This window comes from Physeter macrocephalus, chromosome 10 (genome assembly GCF_002837175.3).
Source record: "Physeter macrocephalus isolate SW-GA chromosome 10, ASM283717v5, whole genome shotgun sequence".
Classification (NCBI taxonomy): domain Eukaryota; kingdom Metazoa; phylum Chordata; class Mammalia; order Artiodactyla; family Physeteridae; genus Physeter; species Physeter macrocephalus.
Window position 1 is genome coordinate 83751955 of NC_041223.1, and position 15418 is coordinate 83767372.

The following is a 15418-nucleotide window of genomic DNA, read 5'->3' on the forward strand; positions in this document are numbered from 1 at the left end:
CCTGCAGATCCCGGCCCCGCTGGCCGCCCTGGGGGCCCTGGCCCCCGGCCCCGCGGGCCCGCACGAAGGCCTCCGCGACGTCTCCGCCCGCCTCGAGGCCGCCAAGGACCGCGTCGCGGCCAAGGAGCGCGCGCTGCGCCAGAGCCTCGACCTGGACGGCGCGGCCCTGCTGTCGGTCCGGCCCGCGGCGGCCCAGGACCGGGGCCGGTCGGCGTCGGTGCAGAACCTAATCCGGTCCGCGGAGGACCTGGACGCGCCGCTGTCGGGGAGCGAGTCCAGCGGCTCCAGGGGCAGCCAAGATTTTTACCCCAAATGGAGGGAATCCAAATTGTTTATAACTGATGAAGAGGCGGGTCCGGAGGAGACCGGGTCGGACGCCTTGGACGCGGGGCCGCCGGCCCGGGAACCCGCCCTGGCGTCGGACTCTCTCAGGACTGGACGATCCCGATCATCTCGGAGCGCGGGCCCGGTGGCGGGAGCCGCGGAGGCCCTCGGCCGGGCCCACGCCAGGCTGAAATGAGGCCCTCGTTCGCTTCCCTTGCCCCGCAGCCTCTCAGCCATACGTGTCGCTGCATGAACTCTTCGGGAAGCCCTTCTCAAAAGCTGAATGCCCAAGAATCAGGAAGAGCAGGAAAGGCAGTTTCCAAGCCCGTTACCTTTTAATTGCATGACAATGCATGTTCAGGGGAACTTCCCAGGTAGGACAGCATCACCCCTCATTCAGGAAGGTACCTCGAGTCAAAACTCCTGAGAAGTCAACACTGCTGGTGCTGTGGTGTGTGTGAAAATGTCAAGGTCAGGTCGTTTATAAGACTGGACTCTCTGTCTTTTGAAATGATGGGAGTAAGCGCCTTCAAATGTCAGGCATTTCTGCTTTGTGGTAAAACACAGAATACAGTTTCAGAATTAGGCCATGATGTGCGTACACGTAAACATAGTATCAGCTGCTAATAGGGTGTCCAGTAAAGCAGAATTGGGGAATCACAGAAATGGCTGCCTGTTCAAGACATACTTGCCAACCCGTTCCTATTCAGGCATTTTATTATTAATGTAATTTGAATGTCAATTCGTGCGCTTTTGGTGACTTAACGCTGTGGCCAGCAACTTTGCACGTCATTGTCATGTTCTTTATGACGAGAATGTTCTGCGGTTAGAAAATGTGCAAATAAACAGTGAAATTCAGGGCCAGTGGGGCAACTAGGCTGACTCTCTGACACATTTGACTTCAGTGGAAATGTATTCCCTGATGGCTCGCTCCATCAGCTGCTACGCAAGCAAACCAAGTCCTGAGCAGCGGACGGCCGGCCGGCAGGGCTGATCTGTGTGCCCTGCGGCGCCCTCCACTAAAGGCAAGTGCGAGAGGCTCTTCCCACGGCTGATACACACGCAGGATCCTGGGAGCAGACGTGTGAGTGAAACGGGGATGGAAAAGGCTTGAAAAGAATCCAGACACGACACCGGGAAACAAGTGAAGCTCAAGAAAATGACTTCCCCCTCCAGGGCCATGAGAGGGAGGGAAACAAACCAAAAGAAAAGAACTTGATTTTTTTAGAAAACGAATATTGCTAGGGAATTCAACTACCTAAACATCCCTTATTCTTATATATAAGCAGAGAATTTTGAAAGGCATTTATTTTTTAATATGCCCTGAATGTTTTTTGCTATTAGGTAGTACATTTTGCATATGGAAGGCCAAAACGAAACGTCCTTTACTTTTTATACTGTAGTGCACGTTTTCTATTCTTCACAAGAATGTTGCCCCCAATCTGAAATTACTGGTTCAGTTTCCTGGTACAAACATTTTATGGTTCAAAGTCAGGTAACACTGGCGGGGTCTGCGGATCAAACACTTAATAATATAGCATGGCAGCAAAAAGACCAAGGGACACCAAAGGAGAAATGTATGTACCAGAAAGCAAGCAAAGTTGACCGCTTGTTAGAAACCAGCCTCGCTAGCCCAGACCGTCAGAACTTCAGCCAAGGTAACGGCACCCAAAGGGCCAGGAGAAGCGAGAGAACACTGGTTAAACTCTCACCACAGAAGGACTTAAAAAAGGAAGAGTTTTTTCCTTGGCGGTAGTGCTGCCTCTGGGAAAACTTTCCCAGCGGCCAGGAGGACCAAGCAGGGCTGTCGCCGGCCACCCAGAGGCCAGAAGATGCCCTGACACTCGCCAAGTCCCTCCCAACTCTCTCCCCAGCTGGGTTTCTCCACCCCAGACTCCCCCCGACTTTTCTTCTCCACAGGCTTATGGACTCCGTGCCACAAGTTCCCTTCTGGACTTCACCAGCCGACATCCCCAAGTAAACCGCTTCTCCACTCACCCAAAATGCGCTTCTCAGCCTTTTAAGACCCTGCCCTTTTTGATAAACACTGAAATCTGGCAAGATCCCTCTTCTCGCCCCACCGGGATCCTAGCACACTCCCCCGGAGCGTGTCATTCAGAGTGTGCTTGGGTGCTGGAGATTTGCAGAAGAGAGTCTAAATTTTACACACCAGTTAAGAAGAGGTTCTCAAGCTTTCGAAGCCATTATTTTCATTTTCGAAACATAGAGTATTAGTAAAGAATTAAATGCAATGTTTCATCTACCCAGGTCTCCACTCAAAGTTGTGATCCATCCTCCCAAGGAGGTTGTACACAGGAACACACACACACACGCACACACACACACAGCCCTCCACTGACCCGAAGCCAGACCCCCGCCGTGCACGGCAGGCCTCTCCAGGTGTCAGCCAAGGAAGAGGCAGGAGATAGCAGCTTTCAGGTAGCACTGAGTCTTGGACACACTCTGTCCGGGTCAAACCCCACTGGCAGCAGGAACTCTGAATGTATGGGGGACCCCTCCTTTGGCCCCTTTAGGCCTCAGACACAGTACAGTTCATCCGGCGTTGCTGAAGACGGAAGATTCAGAAACAAACCTAAGCCCATCACTGAGGGTTACCCACAGCCCCGCGTGGTAAATCATGTTAGGAACAGCTTTCATACATCCAAGCCATGACCATTTTGTGTCTGTCGTACTCTATAGCGCAAAAAGTCCTGGATGTCGAAAGCCGGTTGTCTTGTGTGAAAACTGGAGGGTTGTGTCTGTCTGCTCTGTTCCTCTCGGTGGAGCTGAGAGGGGCCTCCCACTTACACTTAGCAAAGTCCCTTCAGTCAACCCCAGATGGCGTCTCGAAGCACAATTTAGCTGAGCGCTGATCAGCCGCCGGCTTTCTCAGTCCGTGTTCGTCTGCCTTCCGCAGTTCGTGGGGCTGATCAAGCTAACGCTTCATGGCAAACATCCCTTCTAGGAGATGAACTGAACAACTTTGCTCTGTCTGATCTAAATGTTTGCATTTTGTTCAACTAAATTAACGTGTAGATTGCAAGTTTTGTTTAAAGAAGACACTTGATTGAGTTTTTAAGTCTTTATCTCCTGTTCTAAGGTGCCTTTCTTGCCTCCCCTTGACTCAGTGATTCTGAACGTTCTTAATTTGCCAGTAAAACAAGTCTAACAGAGAGGAGGAAATCAGGCACAAAGTGACTAATTCTCATGCCTGTTTGCAAAGCAAACTATAAGGAATGATGCAACTGAGCAGCTAAGTGAATAGGTCACTTCATCCAGATTTGAGAAAATATCATAAATGTTAACTTATCTCCCCAGAAGCTATTTTTTGCCTTAAAATGACATGGTTGTGTTTTTGTAAGAGAAACTTAATTTAATATAATTATGTGCATTTAAGTGAGCAGTTCTGGAAGTCGTGTATGACAATGCAGTTGTCTGTTTCCTGAAAACAAATAAATCAGGAATATCATATCCATTTCAAGCTACCATTCAAATGTAATTTCCTTTGCTCTCTTTTACTGGGATTATTTGTTTTAAAGTAAAACATTAAAAAGATGTCTATAAACAGCTAGTGTGACTGCTTTCATCTCGTACTAACTGGTTTGTTCTGAACTAACTGGGTCCCAGTCGATGAAACGGATCGTATACAGATTTGGGGTTGAAATTAAAAATTACCTTTTTCCAGTGTTGCTGAAGAAATCGTTGGTAATTTGGGAAGAGGAGAGATTGGCAAATGTTGTTGAGGGCATCATAAGAAAAATTAACTTGATATTATACTGAATATTTATTTTTGTTTTTTATCTGATAAAACAGATGCCAGCACATATGAGCCTTGTGTTAGCTATAATAAAAGGGTTTGCTAAACGAGTGATAAGAGGTGGGGACCAGCAGGTCCCCAAATGCTGGAACCCCTGGCTGCTCAGAATGACCATTTGCAGCACCTCCCCAGCGCTGCCCAACCAGGGGGCTTCTGCTGCAAAAGGGATCTTCCCCTTCTGCCTTAGAGCCGCCCCTCCTCCTGTTCCACTAGCAGTTTTGCACGGTCTGCACCATTAACTGCAGTGGAATTATTTGAAAGGAGGCTCAGAATGTTAGAGCTCTGGAACGCAAAGCAACAAAGCCCTAAGACAGCCGCCTTAGACGCAGGAGGAAGGGTGAGGGGCTGTCGCGTGAGGGCCCCCCCCAACATGGCTCTGAGGAGCCCCCCCCGCCAGGTCTCCCTGCCTGTCCTGTCACCTTCTGGAGACGAGTGAAAGTAATCTGCAAACTTGGAACGTGCTTGCTTGACCAACTCAAAAACGTAAACAGCTTCCAAACACTTTCGCACCTACCTTACAGCCTCTCTCAGTCCCGCCTTTAAAAGCAAATTATACATACAGTTATTCTACCCTCATCATGGGTTCAAGTAGGTTCCCAGACCTTGAAGTACCCACTTGCATCACCCTGCTTTCGACTACTTCAAGCATCTGGTACAAGTAAAAATTGCTTCTTTAATTTTTAAAAAACTTTAATTAGTTACAATGAGACTTCACCCTCTGGCCTACCTAACTCCAAGTTATTGCGGTTCTTACTACATTTCCAAGCAGAAATTTATCAGATACACTACGTGCAAACTACAGATGATGCCCTGCCCTGAGATCACAGCACCACCAGACTGGTGAAGGGCAATTTTTCTGTTCCAGTAAATAAATAGAAAACCCAAGGGCACATCGGTGTGATATATTTCTTTGCCCGCTCCCGTGGCCCGTTCATTCCTATCACGGCTTTGTTGCCCAGTTCAGGTCCAGTGCACTCCGGCCTCATCATCAGGGTCCAGGGTTCTCACACACTGTCACCGACTTTCTCAACTTCTCACCTGCTTGCTATTTTTTTTTTAGTGAGGCCCATCTCTTTCCATTACTTGCTTCTACTTCCCCTTTCCTTTGCCTACAGTGGAGTGACTACCTTCCTGCACTGCCAAACCCTGCCCAGCCCGTGACCCCCAGGAACTAGGTACTCGCACCTTCCCCTGGGAGCAGCCCCCGTGCTGGAGGCAGCACACCACACGCAGCCCAGGTCAACACCTGCTTCTGCGTATCTGCATCCCCTGGCCGAGGCCTCCGGGCCACATGCAACACCACCTCCTGCTTCCAGGACTCGGGGGCGGAATCTCCTGCCCTGGATCCTGACCCCCTCCTTCCCCGTATCTGCGGCATCTCCCCCTCAGTAACAGAAGTGAGCCTCTCCCATGACCAGCACGGCAAGAACTCACCTTCCTCTTTCTTTCTCTCCACACCTTGCCTTCTTTAGAACCAACGATTTATAGCGTAAGTTGTATAAGGTACTTCTGTCTCCCCAGCACCCGTCCACCAGCCAGCAGGACAGTCAGGCCCACGCCCGCCCACCCCCCAGACAAGCGGCTCCAGCCCATCAGCACGACCTCCCGGAAGCACATGCGGTCACGTCCCTCTTGGCTTCTCTGGGGCCGCCAACGCTGTGAACGGTCTCCCTCCTTAAAGCTGCGCCCGTCCGTCCTGCTTCTCTGGGTCAGTCCTCTCATTCACTGTCCCAAGCTCCCTACTCTCCTTGCTTTGCGGTCTGTTCCAGATTCCACCCTTCTCTCCTCCCCCGACACCCTCGCCTGGTGGCTCCACCCGTGACCTCAGCTACTAACGCTGGGGTCCCACCCAATCAGGGGTCTCCAGCCCTGAGCATCAGCTCTGAGTGTCTCCCTTGGTCCCGAAGTCACCTCGGTCGGACGTCCCAGGCAAACTTCTTGAGGGGGACATGTCACAGTATCCCCCAAGCGTCCCCCGCCAGGCCACGCAGGCAGAAGGTGCCTGCAAGAACCCTGAATGGGTGAAAGTGTCCTGGTCTCTCTGGCCTTTTACTCAGTTTCAGCAGCTTCCAACCCCTAACTTCAGAGGTCTTTCTCTCAAGAAGGGTGTGACCCTCAGCCGCGTTCACACTGTGTCACAGATTTGATCGGCTCCTTCTCCCAAAGGTCTCTGGGCTTTTCCAAAGGGAAAGAAATGAATGGAATCAGTGAATGCCAGGTAGTGAGTAATCGCGTTTCTGCAGGAGTCGGAGGAGTAGCCCCCCTCACACCCCCAGGCCCCGGCATCCTTCGCCTCTGTCCCTCCTCCATGGACGAGTACACTGCCTCAGACCCCACAGATGGTACCAGGCCTAGATTTTGCCCACTCGCCAGGAGGCCCGACTGCTCACACTTCCCTGTGGCTCCAAGGAGAAAAGGGGGTTTCGTCGCCCTTCCCTGCTCCCTGAGCCCCGTGAAACCACATTCCGGCTCCCCACCCCTCTTTATACCCTGCCAATACCGAGCCCATAGCCAGAGCTGGCCTACAGTCTGTGGATCCCAGACTTTAAAAGAACTCATGAACACACGACTATATATAAAACAGATAGCCAGCAAGGACCTACGGTAGAGCACAGGGAACTCTACTCAGTGTTTCATAATAACCTATAGGGGAAAAGAATCTGAAAAAGAAAACATATATGTGTAACTGAATCACTTTGCTGTGCACCTGAAACTAACACGACCTTGTAAATCATGTAAACTTCCACAAACAAGCTTAAAAAGTAGCAACTCATGCTGAGTGACTGCCCAGTGTCGAGCCAATAAGGGCCTTCCCAGGCGTTACCGAATTTAATCCTCACCACCTGACCACAGGTGACCTACCGGTTAGGATGGATTTGGCTGCGGGTGTAAGAAAACGCGAGGACGTTCTATTATCCAGCATAACTGAAGTTCGGGGCGGTCCCAGACAGAGCCGTTTGTTCAGTGACATCGTCAGCGTTCGGCCCTGCCTGCTGCCCTCCTGGCCTGGAGGAAGCACTGGTGGCTCCTCTCGTTGTCCGCAAGCTGCCGCCACACGGCGCCTCGATTGCCTCTTGGCGGGGAGGGGCGCCGGCCCTGATTAGACTAATGCAGGTCACGCGCTCACTCCGGAACCTGGTAGCAGGCCGCCGTGACTGGCTTAAACCATTGACAACAACTCCGTCTTTGGAGTTTGCCCGTCCATAACCCCGGGTAGAGCTCCAGATAGGCTCTGGCACACAGGGAAGTTCTGGAATGGAGGTTTAAGAGCCTTACTAGTCAATTTATTCATGACTTGAGAGACCTCAGGACCCTTTGCTCCCGGAAACACCCCACCGCGGCCAATCCCAGCCCCTACGGCTGGCAATCTGGGGACAACGCCCGAGCGCCCACCTCCCAGGCCGCTGGCGGGGGACCACTTTCTGCCTCCACCTGGACTCCCGCCTTTCTCCTCTGGCCTGCCTTTTAAGGTCCAAGGGGACCCTGGGCTTCTAGGAGAGGACCTTTCCTGGAAGCCCCTGTTTTCATTCAACCCAGAGCAGCCTGAGGTAGCTCCAGGTCTAAGAGAAGCCGTTGTCTTTCCTCTTTGCTTCTCCTTCACTGGCCCAGAAGCCCCTCGTGGGCCAGGGAAGTTCATCCAAAGGAAGGGGCAGCACACCAAAGGCTTTGCGCACTGGGCCACTCGTTCTAGCGGATCTTTGCTGGTGGACCACTTTCTCACACCCCGGGGGACTTATGGCCTTTGAGGGATAAGACCGGGCCTCAAATGCCACCTCGTGTCAACGCCCTTCGATGCGGCCCCAAAACTCCCCTCACGTCTCGACTGCCCTGGGAGAGCAAAATCCTTTTACTGCCAGAGCGAAATCCAAAGGCGTCTAGAGCCCAACATTTTGCGCGGGGAAGCGTGAGAAGGCCGAAGGGAGACCGTCCTCCCTCTCCCGTGGGACGGAAACAGGCCGGGCGGGTCCAGCTCGGGCGGGGTCAGGGGCAAGTTCTGCACAAACTGCAGCATCTCGCGTCTGCAGGGAGAGGGCGGGGTGACGCTGGGGCCCCAGGTCAGTCACCGCCGCCCGGGCCTCCCGTGCCCCAAACGCGTCTCCCGGGGCCTCCCCTCACTCCCCGAGGGCGCCCCCTTCTCCAGAGCTGGGGGAGCACCCGGATGCCCAGCCAGGCCGCTGATCCTCCAGGAAACCGAGATGCCAGCGACTCTACCATCAAGTTCTCTGAGGTCACCCACCTCGGGCCCGGCTTTGGGGGTCCCAGCTCCCGAGGCTCCAGATCCTGCGGAACAGCCACTGCCTGGACTCCACCGGCCCCACGACGAGGACGCGCGCCAGGCCCGTGGCCGTGAAGCGCGTCTCCAGCCGGATGAGGGTCTGGCTGTGCGCCTCGATGATGCGGGCCAGGTCGGGTGCAGGTGGCCTGCGGGGCGGGTCAGAAGGACCAGTGCGGGGAGGTGAGGGGCGGGGAATGCGCTGGGACAGACGGGGCTGGGGAAGGGAAGAAAGGCAGGGGAGGGGGCGTGGGCAGGGACCACTCACCGAACATGGCTCCTCCTGGCCCTCTTCTATGTAAAATCCCAAAGGAAAGGTAAAGGTTTCGGGCACTGTCCACCACGGCTTGATCTCCACGTCCTACTACTCCCAGCCGATTCGGAATAGGGCCAAGTCCAGGAACTTATCCCAACAGGACCTAGAGAGAACTGCAAAGGCCCAGGGTCTGCCTAAATATTGTCTCTATAAACAACCCACCCTAGGGAGGGCTGACCTCACCCTGCAGCTGCTCTCAAGAAAATCCATTCCAACCAATTACCTGTTCTTCACCAATCCCTTCATCCAAATTGGATTATCTGATCCGTGTTTGCCTCCCTGATGCCCAGGAATTCAAAAGTATCTTCATTCTAGGCACTTCCCTGGCGATCCAGTGGTTAAGAATCCGCCTTCCAATGCAAGGGATGCGGGTTCGATCCCTGGTGGGGGAACTAAGATCCCACATGCTGCAGGGCAGCTAAGCCCGTGCGCCTCAACTAGAGGTGCAAACTACAGAGCAATGCGCAACTAAGACCGGATGCAGCCAAAAATTAAGTAAATACATAGAAAGAAGAAGAAAAACAAATTTTAAAAAAAATTATCTTCATTCTAGTCTGAACAGATCTTGGAGCAGATCTGCTGGGCGTGAACCAGGCCTGGGGTTGTGGGGTGGAAGGTTCTGGAGCAGGGGTTTCCAAGTGGCCTCGCTGGTTCAGACAGGCACTGCCATAACAAAATCCCATGGGCTGCGGGCTTTCTCACAATCCTGGAGGCGGGAAGTCCAAGATCAAGGCACCAGCGGAATCTGGCATCTGGAGAGATCTCCCTGGTTCGCAGGCAGCCTCCTTTTGGCTGTGTCCTGACGTGGCTAAAGGGGAGCGCAAGCTCTCCAGGGCCTCTTTTAGAAGGACACTCATCACCTTCATGATAAGGCTCCCTCCCAAAGCTTCACCTCTAAGACCATCGCCTCGGGGGTTTGGAACTCAGCGTGTGCCTTGTGGGTGCACAAACCTTCAGACCGTAGGGTGCTGCCTGCCGACCACACAGTAGCCTCGTTTATTCTCCTGCATCAAGAGAGAGGAACACAGAGCCTCGGTATGGGATGGGTGGGAGGGAGCCTATCACAGGATGTGGCTGCATGAGTCTAAGGAGTGTTTAGAGAAGCAGAGGCCAGTTTTGTAAAAATGGGGCAATTTGTGGGACTTCCTCGTGTTCCAGTGGGTACGACTCAGCGCTCCCAGTGCAGGGGGCTCAGGTTCCATCCCTGGTCGGGGAGCTAGATCCCACACGCATGCCGCAACTAAGAGCCCGCATGCTGCAACTAAGACCCAGCGCAGCCAAAATAAATAAATAATTTTTTTTTAAAATGGGACAATTTGTGGTTATCTTGGCAATTCTTAGGAGGCAAGGATATCAGTTGGTCTTTTTTTTTAGCCCTGCCACATGGCTAGTGGGATCGTAGCTCCCCAACCAGGGATTGAACCCAGGACCTCGGCAGTGAAAACCCTAACCACTGGACCACCAGGGAATGCCCAGATTAATTCGTCTTGATTGCAGAGTGTCACTGTCTCTGCCTGGTTTCAAACCTAGTTACAGAGTAAGTGGTCTTTCCCTATCTGTTCCATCACAATCACTGAGTGGTCTTGACTAGTGAAAATGCTCTGCAAGAGATGTTTATGTTTTGCAAGAAATGTTTGTCAGAGTTTATCTGCCAGCTTCCTGCTGCAACTTGTGGGTCTGTTTTTTCACTTTTCAGTCTCCCTTTTTGGCCTAAGGCAAAAAGACAGAAGACAAAGGACATTCATCTACAGGGTTCAGACCCACCATCCCATCATCAAAATCCATCGATCACACGGTTATTTGGAGAACATGGTCTGCGTCTCCACTACAGTTAGTTCCATGTGCCTTTGGTTGCAAGATGAGGTGATGAATAATTTAAAAAGATCATGAGGGACTTCCCTGGCAGTCCAGTGGTTAGGGCTCCACGCTTCCGCTGCAGGGGGCACGGGTTCAATCCCTGGTCGGGGAACTAAGAGCCCACAAAGCCGCATAGCATGGCCAAAATAATAATAATAATTAAAATAAAAAATAAAAATAGATCATGACTGCACAGTAGCACTTAAGACTGGACAGGATACAGATAATTACTAGAAACAAAGGAAAGAGCCTAGATTTCAAAACCAGGCCATGAAATCAGGTCCTATTCCATCTGAATCTGTTCTAGAAAGCCAGGTCATCTTTTCTTTTAACCAACCACAAATTATTCTCCCTGACCAATAGTGAACCAGGGTAGCAAGCAGTGTTTGCTAAAAAGCAAAGTTCTTAGCTGGCCAAGAAGGAAACTAAGGCTGCGTAATTGTCCATAACCAGGGACAAATTTTGGACCACTTTTTCTAGTTAAGATTATTTCTACCACTGGAATGGGAGCACCCAGAATGGAGATGAAGAGGGACTTGGTTATCTGGCCAGGTCTCTTGCAAGCTCTGCTGAATAGTCCATTCTTCCCTCGTTTTGGGTCTCTGAGTATCTTTCTCAGAGAAGCAGTTTTCTGTAGGAGTAGGTGTTTTAAAATTGGAAAGTTTCTAAACGTTACTCTATATACGCAAGATAGGTTTTGGTAATAATCAGGTGAAGTCCTGTTGTCCACATAAAAAGAGTACCTTATGCAGCCACTGTGGAGAATAGGATGGAGGGTTCTTAAAAACCTAAAAATAGAGCTACCATATGATCCAGCAATCCCAGTCCTGGACAGATAGCCAGAAAAGATGAAAACTCTAATTCGAAAAGATGCATGCACCCCAATGTTCACAGCAGCACCATATACAATAGCCAGGACATGGAAGCAACCTAAGTGTCCATCAACAGATGAATGGATAAAGAAGATGTGGTACATATATACAATGGGATACTACTCAGCCACAAAAAAAGAATGAACTAATACCATTTGCAGCAACATGGTTGGACCTAGAGATGATCATACTAAGTGAAGTGAGTCAGACAGAGAAAGACAAATATCATATGATATCGCTTATATGTGGAATCTAAAATGTGATACAAATGAACTTATTTACAAAACAGAAACAGACTAACAGACATATAAAATAAACTTATGGTTACCAAAGGGGAAGGGGGGAGGGGAGGGATGGCTTGGGAGTTTGGGATTAACATACACACACACTACTATGTATAAAATAGATAAACAACAGGACCTGCTGTAGAGCGCAGGGAACTGTACTCAGTATCTTGTAATAACCTAAATGGGAAAGAATCTGAAAAAGAAAGGATATATTGCTGAAGCTGAAGTCGTTGCTTACTTTACGGTCACAGGGCAACCAGCTGTGGGCACCCAGCAGCCCACTGGCACGGTCACCAGCAGGTCTGCAGAGCCCTGGGTGATGAAGGAGTGGGGCTGCCGGTGGGGAACCGGGGCCAGTACTAGGGCCACGCCATCACTGATGACCTCCGCGAAGAAGGCCTCGAGCCGGTCCAGGTGCTGGAAGATGCTAGGCGAGGTAGCGTCCAGACGCGCAAGACGTTGGGCTGCTTCCTCAGCTGACAGCCGGGCGGGATGAGGCTCCTTGAGCAGCTGACGGGGAGTCTGCCCAAAGCTGCTGATAATGCCCTCCAGAGCCTAACGCTCTCGCTCACTCGCCACCAGGCCCAGGTCCGCGGCCCCCTCATAGGTGCGGTAACAGAAGACGTTGCGGGCCTCCTCCGCAGCTGGCCCCCCCGCTGCTTGTAGCCAAAGATGAGGTCGATCCACTCGTGCAGGTGGGCGGACACATATTATGACTCCAGGCCACGGCGGTGCTGCTGGATGAACCTGGGCTCCCCACCCCAGACTGTGCTGAGGCCAGTGCTGGGACTCCAGACGGGCCCTCTGCCGGCGGGGCTTCCTGGAGTGACATCGCCTACCAATCCCTGAGCTGGGCAGCGGTGGGGCCCGGGCCCCGCCCACCCACGCCCTGCCAGAGTGTGGGTTGGATGTCGCCCCTCCTCGGTTCCCTCGGACTCCGGGGCGGGGCCTCTAGGGGGCGTGGCCTCTAGGGGAGGGGCCTCCCGGGGAGTGGCCTCCGGGGCGGGGCGGGGCGGGGCGGGGCAGGCTGTCAGCGTGCCTCTCCCGGCTTGTACTGTCTCCCCAGGCGACACCTGGGAGATGCGCCGGGAGGACCGCCACAACTCCCGCGCAAACTGGCAGCTGCGCACCTCAGAGGGCTGCCCTGCGCCCACCACGATAAGCTTGCCGTCTTCCAGGTCCACGAGCACGTGGCTGCGCTCCTGGGTCACAGCCACGCTGCGGACGGGCACCTTCTGGGCAGGGGTGGCGCGGCCGGCAGCAGTTTGTTCAGGGCACACTGGGCCGTGCCCAGCAGAACGGAGTCCCCCGTCACCGCGAGGGCTGTGGGCTGCTCTGCCAAGGGCAGTGAAGCTCGCAACCTCCCAGTCACCGAGTACAGGTGCAAGGAGTAGGTGACCTGAGCCCCCAGACGCTCCGGCGCTGAGCTCCGCACCACAATCTGGCCCTCAGAGCCCAGCGCCAGGTGGGACACAGGTCCAGGCAACGTGGCTCCCGGGGGCCTTAGTGAGGCCACAAACTGGCCACGGCGTACAGTGTGGATGATCACAGTTCCATCCTCGGATCCAGACCGCCGTGGCCTTAATCCTAAGGGCGGCCCCCCGCTCTAGCATCTCAGCAACAAACCTGGACTAGTTTTGTAACAACAACAAATATATATATATATTATACATATAATTTCAATTTTTAAAAACAGTAGCACGTCAGTGATGCACAACCGGAATGGGGAGTTTAAGCATCATTGATCACAATGAAAAGCAGGACAATTATTAGTCCCTTAACACGGAGGCCGGGGAGTCACCGAGGACATTTGTTTCTACTGCTGTAAGCTTGCTTCATAAGTCAGCCTAAGTATTAATAGTTCATTATTTGGGAGTCATGTCCAATTTTGATAGAACAGAAGGTTAGGATTCATGCTGTGAGGAAAATTCAAATTCCAAAAGGTACCTATAGAAGAAAATCTACCCTTTGAAGTGCTAAAAGAAGCAGCTATGTTTTTTAAAAGAAAGGAGCAGCTATTAAATTTTTCTTAGTTGAATCAGGTGGAGGATGACAAATTCATCAATCAATTAGATTAGAACAATAGCTAAAGTCTGAGAAAAACACCCACAAGAGAGTTCTGCCTTTTCTTAGGTGGCAGAGAAATGCTACAGAGGATTAAGTTTATTATTATTATTATTATTTTTTTTTTGCGGTACGCGGGCCTCTCACCGCTGTGGCCTCTCCCGCTGCAGAGCGCAGGCTCTGGACGCGCAGACCTGGACTAGTTTTGTAACAACAACAAATATATATATATATTATACATATAATTTCAATTTTTAAAAACAGTAGCACGTCAGTGATGCACAACCGGAATGGGGAGTTTAAGCATCATTGATCACAATGAAAAGCAGGACAATTATTAGTCCCTTAACACGGAGGCCGGGGAGTCACCGAGGACATTTGTTTCTACTGCTGTAAGCTTGCTTCATAAGTCAGCCTAAGTATTAATAGTTCATTATTTGGGAGTCATGTCCAATTTTGATAGAACAGAAGGTTAGGATTCATGCTGTGAGGAAAATTCAAATTCCAAAAGGTACCTATAGAAGAAAATCTACCCTTTGAAGTGCTAAAAGAAGCAGCTATGTTTTTTAAAAGAAAGGAGCAGCTATTAAATTTTTCTTAGTTGAATCAGGTGGAGGATGACAAATTCATCAATCAATTAGATTAGAACAATAGCTAAAGTCTGAGAAAAACACCCACAAGAGAGTTCTGCCTTTTCTTAGGTGGCAGAGAAATGCTACAGAGGATTAAGTTTATTATTATTATTATTATTTTTTTTTTGCGGTACGCGGGCCTCTCACCGCTGTGGCCTCTCCCGCTGCAGAGCGCAGGCTCTGGACGCGCAGGCTCAGCGGCCATGGCTCATGGGCCCAGCCGCTCTGCAGCATGTGGGATCCTCCCGGACCGGGGCACGAACCCGTGTCCCCTGCATCAGCAGGCAGACTCCCAACCACTGCGCCACCAGGGAAGCCCTAAGTTTATTATTTTTTTAATTTATTTTATTGAAGTATAGCTGATTTACAATATCGTGTTAATTTCTGCTCTACAGCAAACTGATTCAGTTATACATATATACATTCTTTATTTTATTTCATAATTGAGATTTTATTGATTGTTTTAAGGATCAGTACACAGACATTTCAATTTGTTGGGTTTTTTGTTTGTTTTGTTTTTAATTTTTTGGCCATGCTGCACGGCATGCAGGATCTTAGTTCCCTGACGAGGGATCGAACCCATGCCCCCTGCAGTGGAAACATAGAATCTTAACCACTGGACCACCAGGGAAGTGACATTTCAATCTGTAGACAATTCTTAACATACGTATGAAAAATCTAAAAAATCATGTAGTTGTGATTCTTTTCTGAACAGTTATTCCAGTGACTTTCCAGCTTAAAATTTGGAAGCAAATTTTCCTTAACAGGATATCAAGTACCAATATCTTCAAATATGGATACACCGTTACATCATAAATCTCACTAATACACAAGTTAATATCAAACACACTGCATACTCAAATTGTCAATTGTTGGGTTTCCCTGGTGGCGCAGTGGTTGAGAAAAAAAAAAAAAGCATTTACACTTAAAAAAATGGGATGAGGTGGGAAAGCCTTTTTTTTTTTAAGTGAAATGT

At 50.9% G+C, this 15418-nt stretch overlaps 2 protein-coding genes across 6 annotated transcripts in view; one reads left to right on the top strand and one right to left on the bottom strand.

Moving 5' to 3' along the window:
• Window positions 1-15418, top strand: part of KCNQ5 (potassium voltage-gated channel subfamily Q member 5) — a 616346-nt gene that overhangs the window by 582626 nt on the left and 18302 nt on the right. The window contains exon 15 of one of the 3 annotated variants that reach the window (XM_028494702.2): window positions 1-4657. This exon is cut by the window's left edge and continues 45 nt beyond it. The exons of 1 other annotated variant lie outside the window; for it this stretch is intronic. In XM_028494702.2, coding sequence (XP_028350503.1) covers window positions 1-520 — 520 coding nt within the window. In that variant the 3' untranslated portion in view covers window positions 521-4657. Of the gene's footprint in view, window positions 4658-15418 lie in introns of those variants that run through there. One more of the 3 variants, XM_028494703.2, reaches the window with a different exon arrangement.
• The window catches only part of LOC102991523 (non-histone chromosomal protein HMG-14-like), a 48241-nt gene that overhangs the window by 13292 nt on the left and 19531 nt on the right, over window positions 1-15418 (bottom strand). For 2 of the 3 annotated variants that reach the window (XR_008618420.1, XR_008618418.1), the window contains 2 exons: window positions 8683-8843; window positions 8403-8563 (listed from right to left, as the gene is read on the bottom strand). The gene's annotated coding sequence lies outside the window, so the exon portion shown is untranslated. Of the gene's footprint in view, window positions 1-8402; window positions 8564-8682; window positions 8844-15418 lie in introns of those variants that run through there. The other variant, XR_008618419.1, reaches the window with a different exon arrangement.